The sequence below is a fragment of the Oncorhynchus nerka genome, linkage group LG9b, assembly GCF_034236695.1.
Source record: "Oncorhynchus nerka isolate Pitt River linkage group LG9b, Oner_Uvic_2.0, whole genome shotgun sequence".
Classification (NCBI taxonomy): domain Eukaryota; kingdom Metazoa; phylum Chordata; class Actinopteri; order Salmoniformes; family Salmonidae; genus Oncorhynchus; species Oncorhynchus nerka.
In genome coordinates, this window is record NC_088424.1 from 25,034,431 (window position 1) to 25,049,493 (window position 15,063).

Consider the following 15,063-nt stretch of genomic DNA (forward strand, 5'->3'; position numbering starts at 1 on the left):
CTTCCTCAGTGGTAGGGAGGCGAGCAGGCCAGAGGTGGATGAACGCAGTGCCCTTGTTTGGGTGTAGGGCCTGATCAGAGCCTGGAGGTACTGAGGTGCCGTTCCCCTCACAGCTCCGTAGGCAAGCACCATGGTCTTGTAGCGGATGCGAGCTTCAACTGGAAGCCAGTGGAGAGAGCGGAGGAGCGGGGTGACGTGAGAGAACTTGGGAAGGTTGAACACCAGACGGGCTGCGGCGTTCTGGATGAGTTGTAGGGGTTTAATGGCACAGGCAGGGAGCCCAGCCAACAGCGAGTTGCAGTAATCCAGACGGGAGATGACAAGTGCCTGGATTAGGACCTGCGCCGCTTCCTGTGTGAGGCAGGGTCGTACTCTGCGGATGTTGTAGAGCATGAACCTACAGGAACGGGCCACCGCCTTGATGTTAGTTGAGAACGACAGGGTGTTGTCCAGGATCACGCCAAGGTTCTTAGCGCTCTGGGAGGAGGACACAGTGGAGTTGTCAACCGTGATGGCGAGATCATGGAACGGGCAGTCCTTCCCCGGGAGGAAGAGCAGCTCCGTCTTGCCGAGGTTCAGCTTGAGGTGGTGATCCGTCATCCACACTGATATGTCTGCCAGACATGCAGAGATGCGATTCGCCACCTGGTCATCAGAAGGGGGAAAGGAGAAGATTAATTGTGTGTCGTCTGCATAGCAATGATAGGAGAGACCATGTGAGGTTATGACAGAGCCAAGTGACTTGGTGTATAGCGAGAATAGGAGAGGGCCTAGAACAGAGCCCTGGGGGACACCAGTGGTGAGAGCACGTTTGTGTGGAGACGGATTCTCGCCACGCCACCTGGTAGGAGCGACCTGTCAGGTAGGACGCAATCCAAGCGTGGGCCGCGCCGGAGATGCCCAACTCGGAGAGGGTGGAGAGGAGGATCTGATGGTTCACAGTATCGAAGGCAGCCGATAGGTCTAGAAGGATGAGAGCAGAGGAGAGAGAGTTAGCTTTAGCAGTGCGGAGCGCCTCCGTGATACAGAGAAGAGCAGTCTCAGTTGAATGACTAGTCTTGAAACCTGACTGATTTGGATCAAGAAGGTCATTCTGAGAGAGATAGCGGGAGAGCTGGCCAAGGACGGCACGTTCAAGAGTTTTGGAGAGAAAAGAAAGAAGGGATACTGGTCTGTAGTTGTTGACATCGGAGGGATCGAGTGTAGGTTTTTTCAGAAGGGGTGCAACTCTCGCTCTCTTGAAGACGGAAGGGACGTAGCCAGCGGTCAGGGATGAGTTGATGAGCGAGGTGAGGTAAGGGAGAAGGTCTCCGGAAATGGTCTGGAGAAGAGAGGAGGGGATAGGGTCAAGCGGGCAGGTTGTTGGGCGGCCGGCCGTCACAAGACGCGAGATTTCATCTGGAGAGAGGGGGAGAAAGAGGTCAGAGCACAGGGTAGGGCAGTGTGAGCACAACCAGCGGTGTCGTTTGACTTAGCAAACGAGGATCGGATGTCGTCGACCTTCTTTTCAAAATGGTTGACGAAGTCATCTGCAGAGAGGGAGGAGGGGGGGGAGGAGGATTCAGGAGGGAGGAGAAGGTTGCAAAGAGCTTCCTAGGGTTAGAGGCAGATGCTTGGAATTTAGAGTGGTAGAAAGTGGCTTTAGCAGCAGAGAGAGAGGAGGAAAATGTAGAGAGGAGGGAGTGAAAGGATGTCAGGTCCGCAGGGAGGCGAGTTTTCCTACATTTCCGCTCGGCTGCCCGGAGCCCTGTTCTGTGAGCTCGCAATGAGTCGTTGAGCCACGGAGCGGGAGGGGAGGACCGAGCCGGCCTGGAGGATAGGGGACATAGAGAGTCAAAGGATGCAGAAAGGGAGGAGAGGAGGGTTGAGGAGGCAGAATCAGGAGATAGGTTGGAGAAGGTTTGAGCAGAGGGAAGAGATGATAGGATGGAAGAGGAGAGAGTAGCGGGGGAGAGAGAGCGAAGGTTGGGACGGCGCGATACCATCCGAGTAGGGGCAGTGTGGGAAGTGTTTGATGAGAGCGAGAGGGAGAAGGATACAAGGTAGTGGTCGGAGACTTGGAGGGGAGTTGCAATGAGGTTAGTGGAAGAACAGCATCTAGTAAAGATGAGGTCGAGCGTATTTCCTGCCTTGTGAGTAGGGGGGAAGGTGAGAGGGTGAGGTCAAAAGAGGAGAGGAGTGGAAAGAAGGAGGCAGAGAGGAATGAGTCAAAGGTAGACGTGGGGAGGTTAAAGTCGCCCAGAACTGTGAGAGGTGAGCCGTCCTCAGGAAAGGAGCTTATCAAGGCATCAAGCTCATTGATGAACTCTCCGAGGAACCTGGAGGGCGATAAATGATAAGGATGTTAAGCTTGAAAGGGCTGGTAACTGTGACAGCATGGAATTCAAAGGAGGCGATAGACAGATGGGTAAGGGGAGAAAGAGAGAATGACCACTTGGGAGAGATGAGGATCCCGGTGCCACCACCCCGCTGACCAGAAGCTCTCTGGGTGTGCGAGAACACGTGGGCAGACGAAGAGAGAGCAGTAGGAGTAGCAGTGTTGTCTGTGGTGATCCATGTTTCCGTCAGTGCCAAGAAGTCGAGGGACTGGAGGGAGGCATAGGCTGAGATGAACTCTGCCTTGTTGGCCGCAGATCGGCAGTTCCAGAGGCTACCGGAGACCTGGAACTCCACGTGGGTCGTGCGCGCTGGGACCACCAGATTAGGGTGGCCGCGGCCACGCGGTGTGGAGCGTTTGTATGGTCTGTGCAGAGAGGAGAGAACAGGGATAGACAGACACATAGTTGACAGGCTACACAAGAGGCTACGCTAATGCAAAGGAGATTGGAATGACAAGTGGACTACACGTCTCGAGTGTTCAGAAAGTTAAGCTTACGTAGCAAGAATCTTATTGACCTAAATGATTAAAATGATACAGTACTGCTGAAGTAGGCTAGCTGGCAGAGGCTGCGTTGTTGACTATGTAGGCTAGCTGGCAGTGTCTGCGTTGTTGACACTACACTAATCAAGTCGTTCCGTTGAGTGTAATGGTTTCTACTGTGCTACTGTGCTGCTATTCGGGGCTAGCTGGCTAGCTAGCAGTGTTGATTTACGTTACGTTGCATTAAAAGAACGACAATAGCTGGCTAGCTAACCTAGGAAATCGCTCAAGTGGGAGAATGAACAAACGTATGAATGAATAACAAATAAGAAGGCGTATAATATAGCCCTGCCCTAGCTTGGTTTACATTTGGACACAGGGTGAGGAAGGAAACCCCTTCAGAAGCTCTTAATTGAGGAAGTCCTGCTTTTGACCTCAGAGGAAGCTTTACTATACAGTAAGAGCCATGCAGAATGTTGTGAGGAGTTGGGATCGGAAGAAGGCTAATTGACCTCATTCCTATATAACATGTAAGAATTTTTGTTGAATTATTTCATGTTTTGGATCAACATTCCCAGATCTAAAGAAAAAAAAAACAAGTATGCAGGATATGTTTTCTGTGGAGCTGTGTGAGGGAGCTGGCCGACGCCCTCTCACATTGACGAGACAGAGATGGTGATAGGCTATTTTTATTAAAACTTTCATGCAATACCAGCAGTCCTCCTCACACTGAACATCATCCTCCATTTTTAAAGAAACTGAGCACTTGAAGCCGGAAGCCACAGGTGTGTGCAATTAGCTAATTAGAAAGGCTCACAAGTAGTCAACTGACAATTAAAGGGACATTCTACATTCTATGTGGCGACGTCCTTTAAGTAAGGGCTTGTCAATCATGGACTTTGGTCTGACACCATGAGAAGCACGAGGAATGTTCTGATTACAGAGTTGAAATACTGTACATTCACACAAAGGTAAAGTTTGAGTTGATTGGAAAATATCAATGAACTGGATTTGCATGTAATAATGAATTTACATTTTAGGATCATAGATATATAAACACACAATAAATACATTCATACAAATTACAGTGAAGGCTACTCATCCAAAGACTGCAGTACTGCTACAACATATTCTCAGAAGAAATGAAATATCAATCCTTTACCACACTCTCCTCATTCTGTCGTACCTTCAACTTAGCACGTCAACACAGACACACGCCTCACCCTGCATGTCTTTAGGTTGAGTTGTCTATTTTCTTAAATGACCAAGTCCTTATTAGAAACACAGTTGACTAATATATGTTACTTTCATGCCTACTCTCATGTCTTTCCACAGTTGCTGTATTAACAAGGACAGTGTCATCTTGAAGATGCGTTCTGTTCCTCACTGTTTACTGATATTGTAAATCTGGAATCTGTTTAACTGATGTTCTCTGGATCAGTCCAATCCCATAGAAAGTGAAACATGATGTTGTCCTGGCTAAATTCCACAACAAACCTCCTCATCCCCATAGTCTAATCATGCCTTCCACAGTAAAAACGAAAGGGGCTGTATACATATCTTGATTACCCTGTTGATTTAGCTATGGTAGACACAAATCATTAACTAAACCTTTCATGTCAACTTTTATACAGAGGTTTTATACAGAAATTCTAATGGGTGAGTAATCGACCCCAGGTGGTTAGCTTTCCCTTGTCATATAAACAGAAGATTTAATGTGGAATGAAGAATTTGGGTTGGCATTTTATTAATACAGTAACAGAGATTTATTACTGGATGTGATTATTAAAAGCAGGATTTGATCTTTTAGAGGCTGTGAGTGCTCCAAGAGCAGTCTAAACATGAATAGTAGACAGACTCCCTGGTAGTAACTAAATCAAGTTCTGTTTGGGGTGGGCTGCTATCATCAACAATATCTCTATTTGCCAGGAGGGTTTCTTTTTGGTCTTTATCTTAAAGCTCATGAATCATCATGATTAAAATGATGTTGCAGTATTTTGCATTTTCATGGAGTGCTCAGTACAATTTCTTTCCTACGAGCTCTTAGCTTGTTCCTCGTACCAAGTCGATTACAAGATTACTGGGGTAGAGCACAGCACACAAACCACTGTAGATATTCATGGTGTTGAAATAGATTTTACGCTTTTCTTTTAAATCAGGATATCCAATCTACCAGCCCACCACTAAATCTCCTGCCGGCCATATAGTGGGTAAGTGTTGTACACATTATACTATAATGTAACCACAGTGTAATGTAATCTAACATACACTTTTATAACAAGACAAAACATGACCACATGAACATAAACTACCAATTTGTTATGTTATATGTTAGTCTGATACCTCTGATAATGATCTTGTTTATCTGATTTAGTTTATCACCTTCTTTACACCTCTCTTTTTCTCTCTTTCTCCCTCCCTCCCTGCACCCCACCCCTCTCTCACCCTGTCTCTGTGTCTCCCTCTCCTTCCCCCTCCTTCTTTCATCTCTATCCACAGGGCCCACTGCCTGCCCTGTTGGTTATTTCGGACCACCCAGCTGTCAACGTGAGTGTGATTAGACTACCCTACGCTAGACTAACAGCTTTTACAGCACCTCAGCTCTGACTCCTGTAAGGCAGTAGGGCTCCTGACACCTCTAAAGGAATGAGGCTGAGAATCTGTCTCTGTGTTTTCTCTTTCTCTCTCTCTCTTTCTCTCTCTCTTTCTCTCTCGCTCTCATCCTCTCTCTCTCTGCTTTCTCTCCCTTCTCATCCTCTCTCTCTCCCCCTCATCCTCTCTCTCTCTCTTTATCACTCTCGCCTCTCATCCTCTCTCTCTCCGCTTTCTCTCCCCTCTCATCCTCTCTCTCTCCCCCTCATCCTCTCTCTCTCTCTCTCCCTCCCACTCTCTCTCTATTTGAGATGTCCTGCTTGTAGAGAGCACTGCCTCAGACTCTTTCTGTGGGCCATGCCTTTGAGTTATATATGGACAGGGCAGGTCATAAAACAGAGGATTACTAGACCTTTTAGGGGACCACTCAATCCAAATGGGTTTACTTTGTGTCAAACTGCACTGTGTACTCATCTGATTTCAAGATCCCGACTTTGGAATATCAGCATGTGTTCTTTAATGGGGTTCTGAAGGTTAAGTGCTCTTTCTTGCCTGATGGTTGCCAGCATGTCTTCTTCCCATGATGCCACTGGGTCAGCTGGGATGGTTCAGGGAGAAACAAACAGACATTCTATTAATATCTATGAACGGTCCCCTCCCAAATTTCCGGTTGACTTTGTTTTCTCTCTTGCTGGGATCAACTTGGGGGAAATGCCAGATTAGAAAAATAGCTTGTTTTTATTTGAAACAAGGATATAAAGGATGTCTTTTACTCTGTTTCAGTCTCCGATTTTTATTGTTTGTCTGGGAATGTGGGCGACAAAAATCATTTACTTTCATCCAGTGTCCTGACAAGAAGGAATTTAATCTTAAACTGTGTTAAAGAAAGGCCCATTGCTAATGGCACATGTCGTGGGAAAGGCTGTGGGGCTTCCCATTATATATTGAGCCTCAATCTAGCTTTTCTGGTGTTGTGTGATGAAATGTGTCTTCTGTGTTTATTTACATTCAGATAGTGTGTCTGCAGTCAATAATGTATTTTTATTTTGTATTTATTTTCAGAGTGTTTGTGTGACCGACGTGGATCAGTTCTGGAGCTGTGTGATGCGTCAGGGCGCTGCGTGTGCCGTGAAGGGGTGGAAGGCAGGCAATGTGACCGCTGTCGACCAGGACACCACACCTTCCCTAACTGCCAAAGTGAGGAACCGTTCCCTCTCACCAAACCACAGCACAAATAGATCAACCATTTTCATTCTCTAAACCTCTTTGAAGTCCATTTTACAGCAAAATATGACCCCACAAGATTCATTAATTGTTTTGTTTCATTATTGACAAAATTCAACCTGTAGTAGACAGAAACAGTCATCTCTTTCCCACCACTTCTTTTCACAGTGACAGTGTGTCGTTGTGACGGTGCAGGTGCGACTGACAGAGTCTGCGGGCCCAACGGACAGTGCCATTGCCGTGCCAACTACGTGGGACAGCAATGTGACCAGTGTGCCCCCAGTTACTATGGATACCCAGACTGTGCCTGTGCGTGTTTTCACCCTTTTGTTTTGGCCACACCCACGGGAGGGCTATTGCACTGCAGACACTGATTCGCCCACATCAACATTTACATGACCTAGCTGCTGCTGATGGAACAACTGATGCGTAGTCTCACAGGGTTTAATGACCCTATTCAGCACTGTAGCTACAGATTCTCCCACAATGACCCTTAAAGCCCATGTTGATTTACCCCACATAAATCAAATCTGTCTTATCTAGTCATTCTATTTTTATGATTTACCCATAGTTGTCTGAACAAAACAAATCACTGAAAGCAAAGCCGACCCATATAGACTTGATCCATTTAAACACGAGTGTATTCCTGTCTTTAAAAGATACATATTTTTTTAAATCTTTATTTAACCAGGCAAGTCAGTTAAGAACACATTCTTATTTTCAATGACGGCCTGGGAACAGTGGGTTAACTGCCTGTTCAGGGGCAGAACGACAGATTAGTACCTTGTCAGCTCGGGGGTTTGAACTCGCAACCTTCCGGTTACTAGTCCAACGCTCTAACCACTAGGCTACCCTAGTGCAGATTTATTATGATCTGTGCTGTTAGAGGCATTTGATTTGACACTACGTCATCTCATTCTCCCATGACACATCTCACAGTCCCTCTCTCTGTGCCTTTCTCTCTCCCCAGTCTGGCAGTTTTCTGGGGAGGGTTCCTATGACCCCATGTGTAACCCAGTATCAGGCCATTGTCTGTGTCGCCCTGGGGTGGTGGGCCAGCAATGTGATCGTTGTTCTGTGTCAGGCCTCCACTTTCCACAGTGTTCAGGATACCTCACTAGATTCTTTCTTTGCATTGAAAAAAAAACTCCCTTCATATTTTGGGGGTTTATTTAGACAGTATAGAAGTAGAGGGGGACATAGACTCAGTGTACAAAACATTAGGAGCCCCTGCTTGAATCAAAGTCTTTCCATGACGTAGACTGACCAGATGAATCCAGCTGAAAGCTATGATCCCTTATTGATGTCACTTATTAAATCTACTTCAATTAGTGTAGATGAAGGGGAGGAGACACGTTAAAGAAGGATTTTTAAGCCTTGAGACAATTGAGATATGGATTGTATATGTGTTCCATTCAGAGGGTGAATGGGCAAGACAAAAGATTTAAGTGACTTTGAACGAAGTATGGTAGTAGGTGCCAGGTTTATCACACTCAACAGTTTTCTGTGTGTATTAAGAATGGTCCACCACCCAAAGGACATCCAGCCAACTTGACACAACTGGCCCATAAGCATGTATCCAGTATCCCCGTGGATCCCCTGTTTTCAATAGTCCAGTACCCTCCCCTTGCGGGGATAATGGCACTGAGCCTTGGAGAACACATTGGGAGGGATCTTAGAGGATCTTTTAGACCATTCCTCCATACAGAATCTTTCCATATCTGCACTTATGGACTGTTTTTCAATGGGTTTGAAGTATAGAGACTGAGATGGCCATTGCAAAATGTTGATTTTGTGGGGCCGTTAAGGTCAATGGCATCATGAATTTGACTAACTACCAGGACGTTTTAGCCTAAAACCTGGTTGCCTCTGCCAGGACTGAAACTTGGCCACAAGTGGATCTTTCAGCAAGACAATTCCCTAAGCACACACCAAATCCACAAATAAATAGTTAATTGACCACAGACTCATTGAAAACCTGTGGTTTGAATTGAAGAGGGCAGCCTATAAGTGCAGATGAAGGATAACAAGAATCTGAAAAGATTATTTATGAAGGAATGTCTATGTCGTTAGGTGCTGGAGTATTGAAAACGGGACCCAATATTTTTACCCCCATCTTTATTACTTGTTAAACAAAATCTCTTTCTCAGAGAAATTGTATTAGTATAGAAGAATATAATACCAAACAAGTTTTACATACAATAAAGCTCAGTATTTGTATTTATTTTAAATAGTGTTTTTGCTCATCTTTATCAAGGGATCCAATAATTCCGGACCCCCCTGTATTTGGTAGAAACTAGATGTGTTACCACAAGACTCGCTCCCAAGTGGCTCAGCGGTCTAAGGCACTGCATCTCAGTGCTAGAGGCGTCACTACAGACCCTGGTTTGATTCCAGGCTGCATCACAACCGGCTGTGATTGGGAATCCTATAGGGCGGTGCACAATTGGCTCATTATCATCCGGGTTAGGTTTTGGCCAGGGTAGGCCGTCATTGTAAATAAGAATTTGTTATTTACTGACTTGCCTAGTTAAATAAAAAATTTAAAAGACCACAGGCTCTGTTCTCTAAACAATTCCATTGACTACCTGTAACCTAAACCATCTTTGTGATGTGGAGGTAGAGCTGGTCTTAAGATATGCTATCCCCACGGGAGATGGTTCAATGGTTATGTTTCACGGGGGGTGTTTGACCAAATATTAGGCAAACATTTCTCAATGTGATTTATACAACGTGTAAAATTGATAATTGTAGAGATAGTTTTCGTATCCAGCCGTGTGATATAAGTTACTTCAGTCACCCCTGGTGTGACCTTGCCAAGAAAGTACTGTTCTGTAAATGTATTCCGTGGAGCACAGCTGTCTTTCTTCTTCATAAAATAACAATTTGCGTGAAGTTTTTACAGACGTTTTTACATCTTCTATTCCAGCCTCTATCAGCCAGTGTAACCCAGCAGGGTCAGAGGTCACCACAGCAGATCCACAAACGGTATGCAACCTATGCCTCCCACAACATGGCTGACTGAGAAATACTTTGAGTTTTTTTTGCCTCCCCCAACATGGCCCACTGTAAGCCTCTTCGTTCTTTATATTCTTTATAGTTTTATTAGCTGAGGTAATGGGAGGACCTACAAGAGAAAAAGCGACTTCCTTAGATATTACAGAGGAAAAAGATGCAGCAATGCCTCTGAAACACAGGATTTCCAGAGGTGTGGCGGGGTTGCTTTGTGTGAAATGTTTTGTTGGAAAGAAAACATCACTACCATTGTGAATGGTTATTGAAACATTTTACCTTAGTTGTAGGGTTTTGTTTCCGCATTTAAAAAAAAGCATATCTACTACTGTTTTAAGCAATACGCTGTAAGTACGTAGCCTTGTCTAAGCCAGATGGGCCCATGAGGCAGGAACCTATCTCCTCTTTCTGTAGTGTGAGGCAGTAATTCACCCCCTGGACTCCCCCAATCCGTCTCCTTAGAGATAGCAGGAAGGCCAAAACATTTTTTTCTTTTTGACACTTCAAGGGGTCTTAAAATTCCAAATCAAATATCTAAATGATCTTTGGGATGTGTCTGTCTGCACGTGTGTGTCATCCTGATATAGGGTTCCTGTGGCTGCCTGCCCAATGTGGATGGAACCCTGTGTGATACATGTAAACCGCTCTACTGGAACCTAGCAACAGAGAACCCCAGCGGCTGTATAGGTGGGTGACCTGAATATGATCTTACTCGACTAATGTATCTCTGCAGCTATACTGTCCTGCTCCACTCATAACAGATACTCATTTTAAAATGAAGCCTTCATGACATCCTGATGTACACTGAACAAAAATATAAACGGAACGTGTTTCATGAGGTGAAATTAAAGATCCCAGATATGTTCCATACGCACAAAAAGCTTACTTCTCTACAATTTTATGCACAAATTTGTTTACATCCTTTGCCAAGATAATCCATCCACCTGACAGGTGTGGCATATCAAGAAGCTGATTAAACAGCATGATCACTACATAGGTGCAACTTGTGCTGGTGACAATATAAGGCCACTTTAAAATGTGCAGTTTTGTCACACAACACAATGCCACAGTTTTGAGGAAGTGTGCAATTGGCATGCATATAGCAGGGATGTCCACCAGAGCTGTTGCCAGAGAATTGAATGTTGATTTCCTTACCATAAACCGCTTCCAACGCAATTTCAGAGAATTTAATGTTAATTTCCTTACTATAAGCCGCTTCCAACGTCATTTCAGAGAATTTAGCCGTACGTCCATCCGGCTGCACAACCGCAGACCTGTCACGCCCTGACCATAGAGAGCCTTTTTATTCTCTATTTTGGTTAGGTTGGGTGTGACTAGGGTGGGTAATCTAGGTTGTTTTATTTCTATGTTGGCCTGGTATGGTTCCCAATCAGAACCAGCTGTTTATCGTTGTCTCTGATTGGGGATCATATTTAGGCAGCCATTTCCCCACTGTGTATTGTGGGATCTTGTTTTTGTGTTTGTTGCCTGTGAGCACTCCAGAACGTCACGTTTCATTTATTCTTTATTGTTTTTGTACGGTTCACTTCAAATAAAATATGTTGAACCGATTTCACGCTGCGCTTTGGTCTGAATGTGATTACGATGATCGTGACAAGACCACATGTAACCACGCCAGCCCAGGACTACCTCATCCGACTTCTAAACCAGCGGTATCAATTGAAACCAGCCTTCCGGACAGCTGGTGAAGCTGTAGGTTTGCAAAACAGAAGAATTCCTGCACAAACTGTCTCAGGGATGCTCATCTGCGTGCTCGTCATCCTCACCAGGGTCTTAACCTGACTGCAGTTTGGCGTCGTCACCGACTTCAGTAGGGGAATGCTCACATTTGATGGCCACTGGCACACTGGAGAAGAGTGCTCTTCATGGATTAATCTGGTTTCAACTGTACCGGGCAGATGGCAAGCAGTTTTCTGATGTCATTGTTGTGAACGTAGTGCCCCATGTTGGCGGTGGGATTATGATTTGGGCAGGCATACAGTTCATTCGGAAAGTGTCCAGCCTTATTCTAAAATTGATTAAATATAAAATGTTCCTCATCAATCTACACACAGTGCCCCATAATGGCAAAGCGAAAACAGGTTTTTAGAATGTTTGCAAATGTATTAACACTAAAAAAACGTATTTACATAAGTATTTAGACCCTTTGCTCTGAGCTCAGGTGCATCCTGTTTCCATTGATCATCCTTGAAATGTTTCTACGACAGGATTGGAGACCACATGTGGTAAGTTCTATTGATTGGACATGATTTGGAAAAGCACACCCCTGTGCATGTCAGAGCAAAAAGCAAGCCATGAGGTCGAAGGAATTGTCCGTAGAGCTCCGAGACAGGATTGTATCGAGACACAGATCAAGGAAGCATACCAAAACATTTCTGGAGCATTGAAGGTTCCCAAAAACACAGTGGCCTCCATCATTCTTAAATGGAAGAAGTTTGGAACCACCTAGATTCTTCCAAGAGCTGGCCGCCCGGCCAAACTGAGCAACCGGGGAGGTGACCAAGAACCTGATGGTCATTCTGATAGAGCTCCAGAGTTCCTCTGTGGAGATGGGAGAACCTTGCAGAAGACCAACCATCTCTACAGCACTCCACCAATTAGGTAGAGTGGCCAGATGGAAGCCACTCCTCAGTAAAATGCACATGACATCCCACTTGGAGTTTGCCAAAAGGCACCTAAAGGACTCTCAGGCCATGAGAAACAAGATTCTCTGGTCTGATGAAGCCAAGATTGAACACTTTGGCCTGAAGCGTCACGTCTGGATTAAAACCTGGCACCATCCCTACGGTGAAGCATGGTGGTGGCACCATCATGCTGTGGGGACTAGTCAGGATCGAGGGAATGATAAACAGAGAAAAGTAGAGATCCTTGATGAAAAACTGCTCCAGAGCACTCAGGACCTCAGACTGGGGCGAAGGTTCACCTTTCAACAGGACCCTGAGCACACAGCCAAGACAACGCAGGAGTGGCTTCAGGACAAGTGTCTGAATGTCCTTGAGCCGCCCAGCCAGAGCCCAGACTTGAACCCGATCGAACATCTCTGGAGAGACCTGAAAATAGTTGTGCGCTCCCCATCCAACCCGACAAAGCTTGAGAGGATCTAAAGAGAAGATTGGGAGAAACTCCCCCAAATACAGGTGTGCCAAACATGTAGCGTCATACCCAAGTAGACTCGAGGCTGTAATCACTGCCAAAGGGGCTTCAACAAGGTACTGAGTAAAGGGTCTGAATATTTGTGTAAATGTGATGTTTTTTTTTTTCCTTTCACATTTTATTTTACTTTGGTGTTTAACTAACAGCAGTCATTTAAACTGTGTTTCAGGAGGTAAAAGCTCAAGGTTTTAAATGAATATCTTTGTGAAAGTCCAAGAATAACCTTACAGTGGAATTGTAGGACATACAATACCAGTCAAAGGTTTAGACACCTACTCAAGGGTTTTTCTTTATTTTTTATTATTTCTACATTGTAGAATAATAGTGAAGACATCAAAACTATGAAATAACACATATTGAATCATGTAGTAACCAAAAAAGTATTAAACAAATCAAAATATATTTGAGATTCTTCAAAGTAGCCAACCTTTGCCTTGATGACAGCTTTGCACACTCTTGACATTCTCTCAACCAGCTTCATGAGGTAGTCACCTGCAATGCATTTAAATTAACAGGTGTGCCTTGTTAGAAGTTCATTTGTGGAATTTCTGTCCTTAATGCATTTGTGTCAATCAGTTGTGTTGTGACAAGGTAGGGGTGGTATACAGAAGATAGCCCTATTTTGTAAAAGACCAAGTCCGTGTTATGGCAAGAACAGCTCAAATAAGCAAAGAGAAACGACAGTCCATCATTACTAAGTCATGAAGGCCTGTCAGTCCACAAAATGCCAAGAACTTTGAAAGTTTCTTCAAGTGCAGTCGCAAAAACCATCAAGCACTATGATGAAACTGGTTCTCATGAGGACTGCCACAGGAAAGGAAGACCCAGAGTAACCTCTGCTACAGAGGATAAGTTCATCAGAAATTGTAGCCAAAATAAATGCTTCAGAGTTCAAGTAACAGACACATCTCAACATCAACTGTTCAGAGGAGACTGCATGAATCAGGCATTCATGGTCGATTTGCTGTACCACTACCAAAGGACACCAATAAGAAGAAGAGACTTGATGGGCCTAGAAACATGAGCAATGGGCATTAGACTGGTGGAAATCTGTCCTTTGGTCTGATTTGTCCAAATTTTAGATTTTTGGTTCCAACTGCTGTGTATTTGTGGGATGTGGACTAGGTGAATGGATGTGATGGTGTGGGGGTGCGTTGCTGGTGGCACTGTCAGTGATTTAAACTCAGCAAAAAAAGAAACGTCCTCACTGTCAACTGCGATTATTTTCAGCAAACTTAACATGAGTAAATATTTGTATGAACATAACAAGATTCAACAACTGAGACATAAACTGAACAAGTTCCACAGACATGTAACTAACAGAAATTAAATAATGTGTCCCTGAACAAAGGGGGGGTCAAAATAAAATAAAAACAGTCAGTATCTGGTGTGGCCACCAGCTGTATTAAGTACTGCAGTGCATCTCCTCATGGACTGCACCAGATTTACCCGTTCTTGAGATGTTACCCCACATTTCCACCAAGGCACCTGCAAGTTCCCTGACATTTCTGGGGGGAATGGCCCTCACCCTCCGATCCCGCTCCAGATTACAGGCCTCAGTGTAGCTCATTCCTTCAACGATAAATGCGAATCTGACCATCACCCCTGGTGAAACAAAACCACGACTCGTCAGTGAAGAGCACTTTTTGCCAATCCTGTCTGGTCCAGGCGACGTTGTTGCCGCTGATGTCTGGTGAGGACCTGCCTTACAACAGGCCTACAGCCCTCAGTCCAGCTTCTCTCAACCTATTGCTGACAGTCTGAGCACTGATGGAGTGATTGTGCGTTCCTGGTGTAACTTGAGCAGTTGTTGCCACCCTGTACCTGTCCCGCAGGTATAATGTTCAGATGTACCGATCCTGTGCTGGTGTTGTTACACGTGGTCTGCCACTGCGAGGACGATCAGGTGTCCGTCATGTCTCCCTGTAGTGCTGTCTTAGGCGTCTCACAGTACGGACATTGCAATTTAATGCCCTGGCCACATCTGCAGTCCTCATGCCTCCTTGCAGCATGCCTAAGGCACGTTCACGCAGATGAGCAGAGACCCTGGGCATCTTTCTTTTGGTGTTTTTCAGAGTCAGTAGAAAGGCCTCTTTAGTCTCCTAAGTGCGCATAACTGTGACCTTAATTTCTTTCCATCTCTAAGCTGTGTCTTAATGACCGTTCAACAGGTGCATGTTCATTTATTGTTTATGGGTCAC

At 45.0% G+C, this 15,063-nt stretch overlaps 1 protein-coding gene across 3 annotated transcripts in view; it reads left to right on the top strand.

Moving 5' to 3' along the window:
- The window catches only part of LOC115114499 (laminin subunit alpha-3-like), a 114,230-nt gene that overhangs the window by 47,655 nt on the left and 51,512 nt on the right, over positions 1–15,063 (top strand). For all 3 annotated transcript variants that reach the window (XM_065013456.1, XM_029642778.2, XM_065013455.1), the window contains exons 11-16: positions 5,020–5,070; positions 5,360–5,407; positions 6,515–6,649; positions 6,845–6,985; positions 9,606–9,664; positions 10,276–10,375. In XM_065013456.1, coding sequence (XP_064869528.1) covers positions 5,020–5,070; positions 5,360–5,407; positions 6,515–6,649; positions 6,845–6,985; positions 9,606–9,664; positions 10,276–10,375 — 534 coding nt within the window. The remainder of the gene's footprint in view (positions 1–5,019; positions 5,071–5,359; positions 5,408–6,514; positions 6,650–6,844; positions 6,986–9,605; positions 9,665–10,275; positions 10,376–15,063) is intronic.